Here is a 13607-nt window from a genome sequence, read left to right on the forward strand (position 1 = left end):
AGAAAGAAAGAAAGAAAGAAAGAAAGAAAGAAAGAAAGAAAGAAAGGAAAGAGAAAGAGAGAGAGAAAAAGGAAGGAAGGAAGGAAGGAAGGAAGGAAGGGAAAAGAAGGAATGAAAGAAGGAAGGAAGGGAGGAAGAAAGGAAGGAAGGAAGGAAGGAAGGAAGGAAGGAAGGAAGGAAGGAAGTGACCATCAATACAAACATGGTTCCCACACCCAGGTGGCTACCAGAACATTCCTCTCCATCTCTCAGTCTATGTGCAGGGTCTTTGTTTCTCCACAGCTGTGTCCTCAGCTGCCACCTTCTCCACTGTCCCAGCATGCCATTAGTCCTCCTCCTTGCCAGGACAGAGGGCAGCAGGGCTGGACCACAGGACAGGCTTCCTTAAATAGCAGTCACAGAGTCCAGAGGAGCAGACAAGCTTTGGGTTCAGTTCTTTCTGCCCTTGGCAGTCACCATGGAGAGAACTGGGTCACCAGATCCCTGGTCACAGCAGCTATCCCATTCTGTCCCACAGGTTGTTATTTACTCCTGTAGCCTGGCATCCAGTGAGCTGTAAGGAAACCTCTCAGGATCCTCTGAGTGACACCAAGACCCAGCAGCTGGCATGGGCTCCTCAGGTAATCAGTCTGTTCTCTGCTACTGCTCATGGCCTAGGACTCCAGGGCCTCTATGCTGAGGCCTGCTGAGGAGTCAAAGATGCAGGAGGAGAACCCCAAATGGGAGCAGAGAGTTCCCCAGTCCTGGGTCAGAGCAGCCTCCCTCCTAGCCTTGTCTTGAAGTGCATTCAAAAGGTATCTTCTCAATACCCAGCCTGAAAAAATGGAAGCCAGAAGAGGAGGCAGGGAGAGAAGGAGTTGACGAAGTAAACTCTACACCCAGGAACCACCCTACAAAGAGGGACCAGCCTAGAACCAGGGACCACCCTACACCCAGGGACCACCACACACACACAGGAACACCCTACACCTAGGAACACCCTATCTCAAGGACCACTCTACGCTTAGGAACAGCCTACACTCAGGAATCACCCTACACCAACCTGATCCACACCAGTCCCCAAATCACTGTGTTCCCTGGCTTCTCCTGGCCTCAAATCCCAGAGATCCACCTGCCTTAGCCTCTCAAGGGCTGGGATTAAAGTCATGCATCACTGTGCCACCTCCATTTCTTTTTTAAAATTCTATTGACTCAGTAGACCATTCATTCATTCATTCAATCAATCACTAAAAGCTAGTTTTTAAAACTAGTGTTACTCAGAGTTGGAGAGACGGCCCAATAGTTGAGAGAACTGGCTACTCTTCCAGAGAATCCAGGTTCAATTCCCAGCACCCACATGACAGCAAACAACTGTTTGGAACTCCAGTCCCAAGGGATCTGACACCCTCACATAGACATACATGCAAGCAAAACAACAAAGTACATTTATTGAATTTTTTTAAAAAAATAGTGCTACTCACTTTCAGCATATTTTGACCAATGAGGATAGATTTGTTTTGTTTACAGTGTTCTGTGATTTGGTCCATCCTGGCAGGGAGACAAGTTGGGAAGCTCACATCATGGCACACAAAAAGTAGACAAAGTAGTAACCAGAAAGGAACAAGACACCTACCAGTCCCAAAGTCACATCCCAGGTGCCCACCTGACTCCAGCCAGGCCCCACTTCCCATGATGCCTCAGCTCAGTCTTTGAACCACTCATTCGCTCCCAGCACCCCTGCTCTACTTATATCTGGACGCTCCTCACAGACTGCATAGGGAAGGGCGGATGATCTCATACATATTAATCATCCGCTGAGGTGAAACTCGGGATTAATAATTAACCATTCCAGTGTGGAAAGTCATGTTTTGACTGGAGAGTGGCTCAGTGGTGAAGAGCACTTGCTGCTCATGCAGAGGATATGGGTTCAGTTCCCAGCACCCTAGCAGGTTCACAGACATCTGTAACTGCTACTCCAGGGAATGAAGACCCACATTAGAGACCATACACACACATGGTGCATAGACAAGTATACAGGCAGACAAATATTCCCATACATAAAATAATAATCAAGGAAAAGTCACATTCAAGGACCATACCAGCAGTAAATGGAAGTGTTCACTGGAATCCTCCTGGGGATGGGAGACTCACTTCCTGCTTGTTCTGGCCTGAAGACAATACCTGTCTCTGCAAAGCACCATGGTACGACTCTGGTACATTGGTCTTCTCGGGATGCCATTACAACATGACACTGGTTAGGTGGCCTAAAAAGAAAAGACCTCTTCTCTCACTGCCCTGGAATCTAATTTCTGCAATCAAAGTGCAGCAGGTTGAGCCATAGTGTTCATCTCTTCCTGGTAGAGAGAGGGAGCCTGTACCTCTACCAGCCCATGGGCTCTCTTATGTGCCTGGAGGAAGAGAGGCAAGGGAAGAGACAAAAGGGAGCAGGTTTAAGATAGAGAAGGAGGGAAAGGGAGGGAGGGAGTGTCTTCCTATTGCTATGAGGCACTGACACTGTGGATTGGGGACCTCACTCATGGCCTCACTTATTTCCATTGCTTTGTTTCCTTAATGGCTAGATGTCCAAATACAGTCGCCTGGGTTGGGGCTTTTACAAATGAGCTAAAGCTCACAACTCAGCCTCTATCCCTAGTGACACCAGAGTATACTTCAAGGGACAGATGCTCAGAAATATTTAACCAGTGTCTTCCTGATGTTATTCGAGTTCTCTAGCATGGTCCTCTAACCACATTCTTTTTCCTTCCCATCCAGAGAGGAAAGGCTTCGTTGAGTGTGTGCTTCAGTACCTTGTGGACACGATGGACACAGAGGCCCTGCAGCTCCTACTGACTAAAGAGGAAGATTGGAAACAGCTAGTGAAAGAAGCTGGTTTGTCCAGGTCACCTCCCTAGGGATGCTAGCAAAGCCAGCAGAGCCATGTGTCACTGGCTTTTTCTGGGCAGGAATTCTCTATTCAGGTAGACCAAGTAACTGGGGCTCAGGGTGTCCCTTCTCTGTAAATATTTCCTCAGTACTAATCACTAGCAGGAGACGGGCTCTGGTTAAGGGGAGATGGCAGTCACAGGGGACGGGATTGTTTCTTCCATTGTTGTTCCTGTGTCCATAAGAACTTGGTTTATTTCCTTCAGCTTCATTTGGGGGCCATTGAATTTCGCTGTAGAAAAAGAAGAGGATGCATGTGGGGGGCTCAGCATATGGACAGCACGTAGTATGTGCCCAGCAGTTCACTGAAAGCTGGCTTTTGCAAAAAGTTTTGGTTTTAGTTTGTGTGTGTATTGTGTGTGTGTGTGTGTGTGTGTGCGTGCATGCATGTATACTTCATGCATTTGAGTGAGCTTATCTTATAAGCTCTCTCCCTCACTCAGTCAGTCTCTCCTGATACAGGGAAGAGGAAGCTTCCTTGCATGAAGCTCTTGCTGAGGTCATTCCAGATCCGGATGTAGAAGATGAAGACGCGCTCCAAAATGACCGGCAAGAGAGGAAAAGTTTTTTAGATGCCTGTCCTCAAGTGAAACTGGAGCGCAAGGAGCGCATCAGGAAGCTCCACGCCCTTGCAGACAAGATTGACAAGGTGCACAGGGACTACACCATCACACAAGTGGTGGCCAGCTCCACCAGTGCTGCGTCTGGGGTCCTGACAATTCTTGGTCTCGCTCTGGCTCCTGTGATGGCAGAATTCAGTCTGGGACTTTCAGCCACAGCCTTGGGGCTTGGAGCAGCAGCAGCTGTGACAAGTGTTTCCGCAACCATTGTGGAGAAGGTAAGCATGGTGTCGGCAGAAGCTGAAGCCAGTGAGCTTCTGTCAATCAGCAATGACACAGTGAAGGCAATTAAAGAAGTTGTGGAGAAGAGCACCCCCAGGCTTATTTCTGTATCTAAGAATTCCTTCCAGAACCTGGAAGTCATAAAGAAGAGCATTGATGCCATCAAGCTAACCAAAGCCAAACCTCGCCTAGCAATTAATGCCAAGTATCTCATAAATACAGGGAGGGTGTCAACCCAGAGCACTAAACAGGTGGAGAAAACCTTTGGAAGCACTGCTCTGGCAATGATCAAAGGAGCCTGGATCATGGGGGTAGCGACTGCAGGTTTCTTCCTTGCACTAGATATGGTCAGTATCATAATAGACTCAACGCATTTACAGGAGGGTGCAAAGGCAGAGTCTGCTGCAAAGCTGCAGCAGCAGGCTCAGGAACTGGAACAGAAGTTGCAGGAGCTTATCTGGGTTCATTATAGCCTGACTCAGTGACCTTTTTCTTCTTCAGTGACGCTCAGAACTGGAGGTAGGCGCTGCCCTGAAGAGTGCCATGGATACATGAGAGGCCCTGACTGGATCCCTTCACAGCAATGCCCCTGTGGCAGCAGTGCCTGCTAGAGAGAGAGGACACAGACTGAGGGAAATGACAAGGTTTAATTCCCTTGAAGTTTAAACTCTGCTGCAATTAGATGAGATCTGTTGAGAAGCATTGGAAGGCTAGCCTTATTCCAAAATATTTGAAGAATAAATTTATAAACCCTGACCTGTCAGACTTTGTGTTTTCTCCAAATGATATTATATGTTTTCTAAATTGTTGACTATAAAAAGTTGATAAGTGGCCGGGCGATGGTGGCGCACGCCTTTAATCCCAGCACTCGGGAGGTAGAGGCAGGTGGATCTCTGTGAGTTCGAGACCAGTCTGGTCTACAGAGCTAGTTCCAGGACAGGCTCCAAAGCCACAGAGAAACCCTGTCTCGGAAAAAAAAAAAAAAAAAGTTGATAAATGCCTCCTGATTTTTATCATGTTTTAAGAAACTTTTCCTTCTCTTTGTTGCCCTTCCCTCCTGGTCACAGATGCACCGTGAGACTGTATCATGGAGCCATGTCCCCTCCTCCCTTTCAGCTCAAGTGGCCCTTGTTCCCAAGTTCTAAACACTGGGCTAAGAGATGTCCTGTGTGTATTCGAAGTCTTGTCTGTTAGAACACTCTTGTGTTCCACGGCCCCTCTGTTCTTCCTTGGACTGGAATGTCTGGCTAAGAGAAAGTTTGGTGTGGATGTAACCATCTCCCTGGGGGAGCAGAACAGAGACAGAACAGAGTCCTGGACGAACTTGGTACCTACCTATGTCCTGAGCTGCCTAGTACTTGCTCCTCAGTATCCAAGTTCATAGCGTCCTCTCTACTGTGGTGCTCATGTGCCCGTGTTAGTGAACAGTGTGCCAGCTGCTCAGCATCTGTTCTTTAACAAACACAAGAGCCATCACCAGAACTCACATCTTTGACGTGAACCCTGTCCTCTTTCCTCACCCTGTCAGTCTGGCGCTTAGGGACAGAGATTACTTGATGAGCCTGTGCTTTTGTCTTTGCCCTCTTCCAGGCTCTCAGGCCTCTCAGAACCACTGCATCATAGCCCTTCGAACGAATGACCACTATATGCGACCAGTGTCCAGTGTCCAGATAGCTCCCTGAAGTTGTCCAATTCAGGGCCACCTCACTTCCACAGTTCTGCCCAAGTAGGAACACACCTTCCTTTATGAAAGAGAAAAATAGGCCATGGTGGATGTGGGGAGAGAATTGAGATGGCTCATTGTGACCTCTCATAGATACACGAACTTTATGGGTGGTGAAAGTAGTCTAGTAGGTAGAAGAATATTTTCAAAATAGAGTACATTTTAAAAAAACTTAAAATGAAATTATGTAATGTAATAATGTATCTCAGTTATTAAAAGAGCACTTTAAGAAAGAAAAAACTATGTAAAGAGACCAGTGAGGCTCAGATCACAGAAAAGTAGTGAGGAGATGGACAGGGTGAAGAAAGGACAGCGCAGAGGAGGAGCTGTGACCAGGTCTGTCCCTGCCCAACACGAGTGACAGGCAACAAGAACTGTGCCTGCAGCTGTGGCTCATGGAGGGGCAGGCATGGCAAAGGAAAGTGTTTACCACATGGAAGCCAGAAAACAACAAGGAGTGACAGGAAGTGACACAGTCAAGAAACAGCATTTGATGACATGCTCCGAGTGACCCATGGTCTATAAGTGTAGCCCACTTCCTAATAGACTCCAGAATTCTACTCATTCGGTAAGTTAAACCACTCATCAAGTCAGAGCCTTCCAGAACAATCTCTGCAAATTCAGATACAACCAGAGACAAGCTCTATTAACACACACGCTGTCTGCTATTCAGCCCAGGGGACAATCACGATGACCTCACACCTCGCCTTCTTCCCTGCTATCTCTCTATGACGAGTACAGTGCTCTGGGAGAAAAAAGTGTAGAAGATTTAAGAACCCTGACAAGTTTCAGGACGGACTCATAGAGCTGATCTTCTGCTCCCTTCTGGGTGGAGTGTGATGGCGGCCTCGTTCCATTGCTGTCCACATGACATAGAGAAAAGAATAAATACATGAGGAAGGGAAGAGCCCGTGGGCACAGCTTGTCCACAAAGTACCGTGTACAAGGTTGGAGGCAGTGATGATATTCCAGAGAAAGACCTCAGGTGGGATTGCAGTTCTGAGATCCTCAGGAAGAGGATCCACGTATCAATCACCCGATGGCTCAGGGCAAGAGGCTGAGTGTGGACAGAGCAAGTGTGCACAGTCAGAGTCTCCTTTCCACAGAATCATGAGCCCTAGCATGGGAGTGTATCTGTGCCAAGTATGACGGTGGAACCTGAGACCCAGAAAAGAGTGTCCTGTTCCAGATACTAGAAGGAAGGAAGTCAGTGGATGTCCAGCCTGCACCCCCTGGCCTTAGCCAGCCTCTCTTCAGTCCATGGGGCAGCAGAGAGAAGGCCAAGGTTGTTCTGTGTGTGGAGTGGGAGAGAGTGCCAGCCTGGGGACAGGGAGGGCAAGGTGCACAATCCTGTAAACAGTGCATAGGCTGTGTGTTTGAGAGATCAAAGGGCACAGTCAAGGGAGGGGCAAGCTATGTGTTTATACAAACAAAGAGCATTGTAGAAACCTTGGAATTATTAAAAAACACAAAGTCAGAATCACCTGTGTGACATCATGCACAGTACTTTCCCTCTCGGAATCTCCCTCTTTCGTCAGATAAACAAAGTTACTATGGCTGCTTTGCTCATGCATACCAGGGCACTGCTCTCCTTGGGGACTGGATGGCCAGCACACATGCCGCAGAGACCATGGGAAAGTGGGTACCAGGAAGAAGGAGCTTGTCTCTGATCCCGGAGATGCTCAGAGGGAAGAAGCCAGGCCCCAAATCCTGGATCCCAGATCAGTCAATGACTCAGGGTGCAGATGGTTAACATATAAACTGTTTTCACTTGAACTAATTTAAACAGTATCCCACACAGTGCACATAAACACAGGCACACACAAACTTCCCAGTCAGCTTTGCTCAATGAAGCTATGTTTCAAACTTTGTACCACAAGTTTCCAAAAGTGTTTATTTCCTAAAACAATTTCTGTGTCTTGGTGGCAGTGCACTCCCTGGGGTTCGTGGACTCTGGTTGAGTGGTGTGTGACTAGTCTTGGTTGTCAACTTGACTACATCTGGAATTAAATTAAAACTCAAATGTAGGAGACACCTGTGAGGGGATTTTGCTTAATTTGAAGTGACGAGATTCACTTCTTAGTCAGATATTTAAAGTGGGAAGCTGTGTCTTTAATACAGATCTATTGTGGAAGGAAGCCCTGACTCTAAGCCACGCCTTCTGCTGGAAGCCCATATAAGGTCATAAAAGAAGGAAGTTGGTGATCTTTGCCTGTTGTTTTCACCTTGCTAACAAATCCAATCCCTCACCAGCATTACAGCCTTCTTCTTCTTCAGGATTCCTGCATATATTGAAGATCAGCTGAGACATCCAGCCCTGTGGACTGAGCAGCGTCTGGAGTCTTCAGCCTTCCATTCGTAGGCAGCCGCTGTTGGACTACCTGAGCCACAGCCCGTGAGTCATTCTAATAAACCCCTTTCCATGTAGAGAGATGGATTCTGTAAGTTCTGTTACTCTAGAGAACCTGACTAGTACAGATGTCACTTCTCCCAAACTTACCCCACTTGGGCCTTAAGCAAGCTACTCTGACCTGCACCACACACCCTGGCAAAGGGTTCCATGAACTCACTCTGCTGTTTGCCTGCTGGACGTGTGGGTAGCTATGGCCCCATCTGAGCATAATACAGTCCTGGATGAGTGTTGTTATCTGTTCTACAAAACTCCACAACCTTCCGCAGCCAACAGCTACAGTGGCGATGTGTACTCACAGCTGGACCAATGGGCATCTTCCAGATGTTTACAGTCTTGGGCCAGTAAGTTATTTTTAAGATGCATCTCCGTGTTAATATGATTTTTGTGAACCTGACATTGGTGAGATGACTCCACCCCTGTCACTCTGATCCTAGTCAGGTTGTTAGCATTATTAAAAAGGTATGATTCTTGCCCTGAAGAGCTGACCCAGGCTTTCACTTCGGGGAGGGGACTTCACAGCACCTGCCTTGTCTCAGACTCCGACCGGCTCTTATGTTTTTGAAATATTCTTTATTTCATTATAAATTCATGTGAGTATGAGAAGGCTCGAATGGGGGGAGGGGCACAAAACTGGGATCCTAACACTTGGGAGAGGCAGGTCTAAGATTAGGAGATCATGATTCTCCTAGGCTTCACAGTGAGTTTGAGGGCAGCCTGGGCTGTGTACACACTTGGAGGGTTTGGGAAGAACACTTAGCCATTGGTTACAAGGTAAGAGTGCAGTCCTGAGAGTGAGCCGCCAGTATCTTCAGCTCTTCCCACACCAACAGGTCATTCACTCTCGTTTTGGTCAGGTCCCAGTAGGAGCTGATGCCTTCGACCCACACTGCTAAACATGTTTCTTTCCTTCCTCAGCTTCAGGCAATCCCAGTGCAGTGCGTGTTTCTCTCTTTATGAAGTCTTTTTCCACCCGCAAAGACTCCTGAGGACTGGTCAGAATGAAGGAATGAGTGTCCTCACACACTGCCTGTGTTACCGCCCTTAACCCAGTCCTTCTACTCCTACAAATGTCATAAGGAAATAATCTCAAATGCAGGCTCTAACAGGCAATGAGAACATTGTTTGTATCACTATTTACATAATGATTAGGATTACCACAAAGTCCTAGTGTCAGGGAGAAGAGCAAGTGTCAAAGGCAGCACACACACACAGCAGGGCTGGGAACAGGCAGGACTCCAGGTCCTGATAGGACAAGGATTGCAGAAGCAAGGAGGTTGTGGTCCCTTGGAATCAGAGGACTCCAGTGCATTTACTAATATGGGGGCCTGGCACTTGGCACAGGCAGTGCTGTGGAAACAGAAGAACCATTTATAACACACAATGATGCACACATGTAATATAAAGAGGGGGGGATGCAGTTGTGTCTTTAAGACAGTGGAGCTTCATCATCTGAGAGTGAGATGTCGATTACCATGTTCAGGGTTCAAGTCCTCCTCTGCCAACACTGAAAACCACACACATTATCTAAATATGTGCCTGTCAACCTCCATGACATGGAGTCTCAAGAGTCTCAACCTGATAGAGCATGTCCAAAGACTCCTATGTAGCACGAGCAAGGAACTCAGGACCGCGAGGGGTGCACCCACACACTGAGACAATGGGATGTTCTATCGGGAACTCACCAAGGCCAGCTGGCCCGGGTCTGAAAAAGCCTGGGATAAAACCATACTCGCTAAACATAGTGGACAATGAGGACTACTGAGAACTCAAAAACAATGGCAATGGGTTTTTGATCCTACTGCACGAACTGGCTTTGTGGGATCCTAGGCAGTTTGGATGCTCACCTTACTAGACCTGGATGGAGGTGGGTGGTCCATGGACTTCCCACAGGGCACGGAAACTTGATTGCTCTTTGGGCTAATGAGGGAGGGGGACTTGATTGGGGGAGGGGGAGGGAAATGGGAGGCGGTGGCGAGGAAGAGTCAGAAATCTTTAATAAATAAATAAATAAAACAAAATAAAAAAAAAAAACAAAGACTCCTATGTGTGAGTAAGGAGTCAGAGCATCATGGACAGTAAGTGTCCTGGTTTGGAATAGGAATGGCCCCCATAAGCTCATACATTTATTTGATGCCTGCTCGTTAGAGTGTGGGGCTACTTGAGAGAGGGATTAGGAAGTGTGGTGTTGTTGGAGTAGGTGTGGCCATGATGGAGGAAGTGTGTCATTAGGGGTGGACCTTGAGGCTTCACAAGTTCAAGGCACACACGCCAGTGTCTCTTTCCTGCTACCTGTGGATCTGAATGTATAATTCTCAGGTATAAAAGCACCAGGTCTGCCTGCATCCCACCATGCTCATGACAAGAAAATAAATGGACTAAACCTCTGCAACTGTAGACAAGCCATGGAGTCTCTTCACAGCAATAGAACAGTGACTAAGACAGTAAGTTTAAGAAATTACAGCCAGCCGGGTGGTGGTGGCGCACGCCTTTAATCCCAGCACTCGGGAGGCAGGGGCAGGCAGATCTCTGGGAGTTCGAGGCCAGCCTGATCTACAAAAGCTAGTTCCAGGACAGGCACCAAAGCTACAGAGAAACCCTGTCTCGAAAAACAAAAAACAAAAAAAAAAAAAGAAAGAAAGAAATTACAGCCAGACATTGGTTACACGTGCCTTTAATCCCAGCCCTCAGGATGCCTCAGTGTTGTAGAATATTATTTTAAGGTGTGATACTTTTGTTTATGCTCTAGAATATTTATTTAATAGTGCAAAGAAATGTTACATTTGTTTAATTAAGTAAAATTTTCCTGTCAAGTTTCAGGAGGTCTCCCTTGATCAAACCTGCAGGAATCAACAACCTCTCATCTCCTGTGGGAACAAAACTGCAATACAGTTTTGATTTCTAGTTAAATAAATACATATTTTGACTTCTTTTTCAATGTTAAGGCTTTCCTAAAGTGTCTATATTGGTTCAGTTTTGCAGTCAACTCACAACCCCATTCACCCAGCAGCTGTCTCTTGCCCATCAGCCATCAAAAATATTCAAAATCCACACAATCCTACACAGGATCCAGACTCCCTGTGGATTTCCCATCTTACATGGCTTTTTCCTTTTACTCTCTCTATAAAGACTTTATTATATAAATTATGCATTTTTATGACTATTCACTTTTTCTTTCTTTCTTAAACCTACGTACATTATAAAACACACTGGAACCTGGTTAGAGGCTTCTCAATCTGGACCTCTTTTATTGGGTATCTTTTCTGACTGCACGAGCAAACTTTAAAACTGCTAACATACACCTGGATCCTCGGGCATGGCTTTTAACAGATGGATCTTCCCTCTTCTCAGGTTAAGAAAGCTAGGGCTAAATCCCCAGTCCGGTCATAGGTGGGTGATCAAGAACTGCATTGACCCTTTCTAGAGCTCTAGAATTCCAATGTTTACACTGTCAGGCATTTTTACTTTTTTAAATTTTATTGATTTTTATTGAGCGCTACATTTTTCTCTGCTCCCCTCTATGCCTCTACCCTCCAGTTCAACCCTCTCCCATGGTCTCCATGCTCCAAATCAGGAGATCTTGTCATTTTCTACTTCTCATGTAGAGTAGATCTCTCTTAGGGTCCTCATTGTTGTCTAGGTTCTCAGGGACTGTGATTTGTAGGCTGGCTTTCTTTGCTTTATGTTTAAATACCACCTATGAGTGAGTACATATGACAATTGTCTTTCTGAGTGTGGATTACCTCACTCAAAATAATGTTTTCTACCTCTATCCATTTGTCTGCAAAATTCAAGCTGTCATTATTTTTTTCTGCTGAGTAGTACTCTAATGTGTATATATTCCACACTTTCTTCATCCATTCTTCCATTGAAGGACATCTAGGTAGTTTCCAGGTTCTGGCTATGACAAACAATGCTGCTATGAACATAGTTGAGCACATGTCCTTGTGGCACGATTGAGCATCCTTTGGATATATACCCAAAAGTAGTATTACTAGGTCTTAAGGAAGGTTGTTTCCTAATTTTCTGAGAAATCACTACACTGACATCCAAAGGGGTTGTACCAGTTTGCATTCCCACCAGTAATGCAGAAGTGTTTCCTTTACCCCACAACCTCTCCAGCAAAAGTTGTCATGAGTGTTTTTGATTTTTGGCCATTCTTACAGGTGTAAGATGGAATCTCAGAGTTATTTTGATTTGCTTTTCTCTGATGACTAAGGATTTTGACTTAAGTGTCATTCAGCCATTTTAGATTCCTCTGTTGAAAGATTTCTGTTTAGGACTGTACTCCATTTTTTATTGGATTATTTGCTCTTTTGATGATCAATTTTTCTTTTTTATTGATTTTTATTGAGCTCTACATTTTTCTCTGTTCCCCTCTCTGCCTCCACCCTCCCCTTCAACTCTCCTCCAAGGTCCCCATGCTCCCAGTTTACTTAGGAGATCTTGTCATTTTCAACTTCCCATGTAGATTAGATCTATGTATGTATCGCTTAGTGTCCTCATTGTTGTCTAAATTCTCTGGGATTGTGATTTGTAGGCTGATTTTATTTGCTTTATGTTTAAAAACCACCTATGAGTGAGTACATGTGATAATTGTCTTTCTGTGTCTGGGTTACCTCACTCAAAATGATGTTTTCTAGCTCCATCCACTTGCCTGCAAAATTCAAGATGTCGTTATTCTTTTTTTTTATGCTGTGTAGTACTCCATGTGTAAATGTACCACATTTTCCTTATCCATTCTTTGGTAGAGGGGGATTTAGGTTGTTTCTAGTGTCTGGCTATGACAAACAATGCTGCTATGAACATAGTTGAGCACATGTCCTTGTGGCACAACTGAGCATCCTTTGGATATATACCCAAAAGTAGTATTACTGGATCTTTAGAAAGGTTATTTCTCAAGAAATATTTTGATCTTGGCCATTCTTACAGGTATAAGATGGAATCTCAAAGTTATTTTGTTTTGCATTTCTCTGATGATTAAGGATGTTGAACATTTCCTTAAGTGTCTTTCAGCAATTTTAGATTATTCTGTGGAGAGTTCTCTGTTTAGGTCTGTATGAGGACAATTTCTTGAGTTCTTTGTATATTTTGGAGATCAGCCCTCTGTTCAATGAGGGGTTGGTGAAGATCTTTTCTGATTCTGTAGGCTGTCGTTTTGTCTTGTTGACCATATCCTTTGCTTTACAGAAGGTTTTCAGTTTCAGGATGTCCCTTTTATTCATTGTTTCTCTCAGTGTCTATGCTACTGGGGTTATATTTAGGAAGTGGTCTCCTGTGCCAATGCATTTGAGTGTACTTCCGAATTTCTCTTCTATCAGGTTCAGTGTGGCTGGCTTTATGGTGAGGTCTTTGATCCATTTGGACTTGAGTTTTGTGCATGGTGATAGATATGGATCTATTTTAATTCTTCTACATGTTGATATCCAGTTATGCCAGCACCATTTGTTAAATATGCTTTCTTTTTTCTATTTGATATTTTTTTTGCTTCTTTGTCAAAAATCAGGTGTTCAAAGGTGTGTGGATTAATATCCGGGTCTTCGATTCAGTTCCATTGGTCCTCCTGTCTGTTCTTATGCCAATACCAGGCTGTTTACAGTACTGTCGCTCTGTAGTAGAGTTTGTCAGGGATTGTGATGACTCCAGAAGTTCTTTTATTGTACAGAATTGTGTTGGCTGTCCTGGGTTTTTTTTTTTTTTTTTTTTTTTT

The 13607-nt window shown here is 45.2% G+C and overlaps 5 protein-coding genes and 1 long non-coding RNA gene across 14 annotated transcripts in view; 5 read left to right on the plus strand and 1 right to left on the minus strand.

The window, feature by feature from the left end:
• LOC126503455 (apolipoprotein L6-like) overlaps positions 1-13607 on the plus strand; it is a 120239-nt gene that overhangs the window by 48545 nt on the left and 58087 nt on the right. The window lies entirely within an intron of this gene.
• The window catches only part of LOC126503452 (apolipoprotein L2-like), a 120239-nt gene that overhangs the window by 48545 nt on the left and 58087 nt on the right, over positions 1-13607 (plus strand). The gene's annotated exons all lie outside the window — the stretch shown is intronic.
• Positions 1-13607, plus strand: part of LOC126503458 (apolipoprotein L3-like) — a 96851-nt gene that overhangs the window by 25157 nt on the left and 58087 nt on the right. The gene's annotated exons all lie outside the window — the stretch shown is intronic.
• On the plus strand, positions 518-4257 carry LOC126503456 (apolipoprotein L3-like). Of its 2 annotated transcripts, XM_050145161.1 has the most exons (3): positions 518-620; positions 2752-2878; positions 3385-4257. In XM_050145161.1, exons 1-3 carry the CDS (start codon positions 608-610, stop codon positions 4247-4249), a joined length of 1005 nt encoding a protein of 334 aa, XP_050001118.1. In that variant the 5' UTR covers positions 518-607; the 3' UTR covers positions 4250-4257. The 2 variants fall into 2 exon arrangements, with proteins under 2 accessions (XP_050001118.1, XP_050001119.1); XM_050145162.1 differs by lacking the exon at positions 518-620 and having other exon boundaries at positions 2826-2957.
• The window catches only part of LOC126503457 (apolipoprotein L3-like), a 31150-nt gene continuing 18081 nt past the window's right edge, over positions 539-13607 (plus strand). The window contains exon 1 of one of the 4 annotated variants that reach the window (XM_050145163.1): positions 539-620. In XM_050145163.1, the coding sequence (XP_050001120.1) occupies positions 608-620 (13 nt within the window). In that variant the 5' untranslated portion in view covers positions 539-607. Of the gene's footprint in view, positions 621-7698; positions 7883-13607 lie in introns of those variants that run through there. The other 3 variants (XM_050145165.1, XM_050145164.1, XM_050145166.1) reach the window with 3 other exon arrangements.
• Positions 629-1761, minus strand: LOC126503459 (uncharacterized). The gene is made up of 3 exons (XR_007592303.1): positions 1613-1761; positions 1461-1527; positions 629-814 (listed from the first exon to the last, which is right to left on the minus strand). It is a non-coding gene; the product is annotated as an uncharacterized lncRNA (long non-coding RNA).

Source organism: Alexandromys fortis, unplaced genomic scaffold (genome assembly GCF_014885135.2).
Source record: "Alexandromys fortis isolate MF-2015 unplaced genomic scaffold, M_Fortis_MF-2015_v1.1 scaffold_2_1_26212458, whole genome shotgun sequence".
Taxonomy (NCBI): Eukaryota; Metazoa; Chordata; class Mammalia; order Rodentia; family Cricetidae; genus Alexandromys; species Alexandromys fortis.

Bases quoted from the DNA above. Each gene is read 5' to 3' on its own strand.
- LOC126503456 (XM_050145161.1), top strand. The intron at 2,879-3,384 runs GTCACCTCCCTA...CTCCTGATACAG, and splicing joins AAAGAAGCTGGTTTGTCCAG to GGAAGAGGAAGCTTCCTTGC.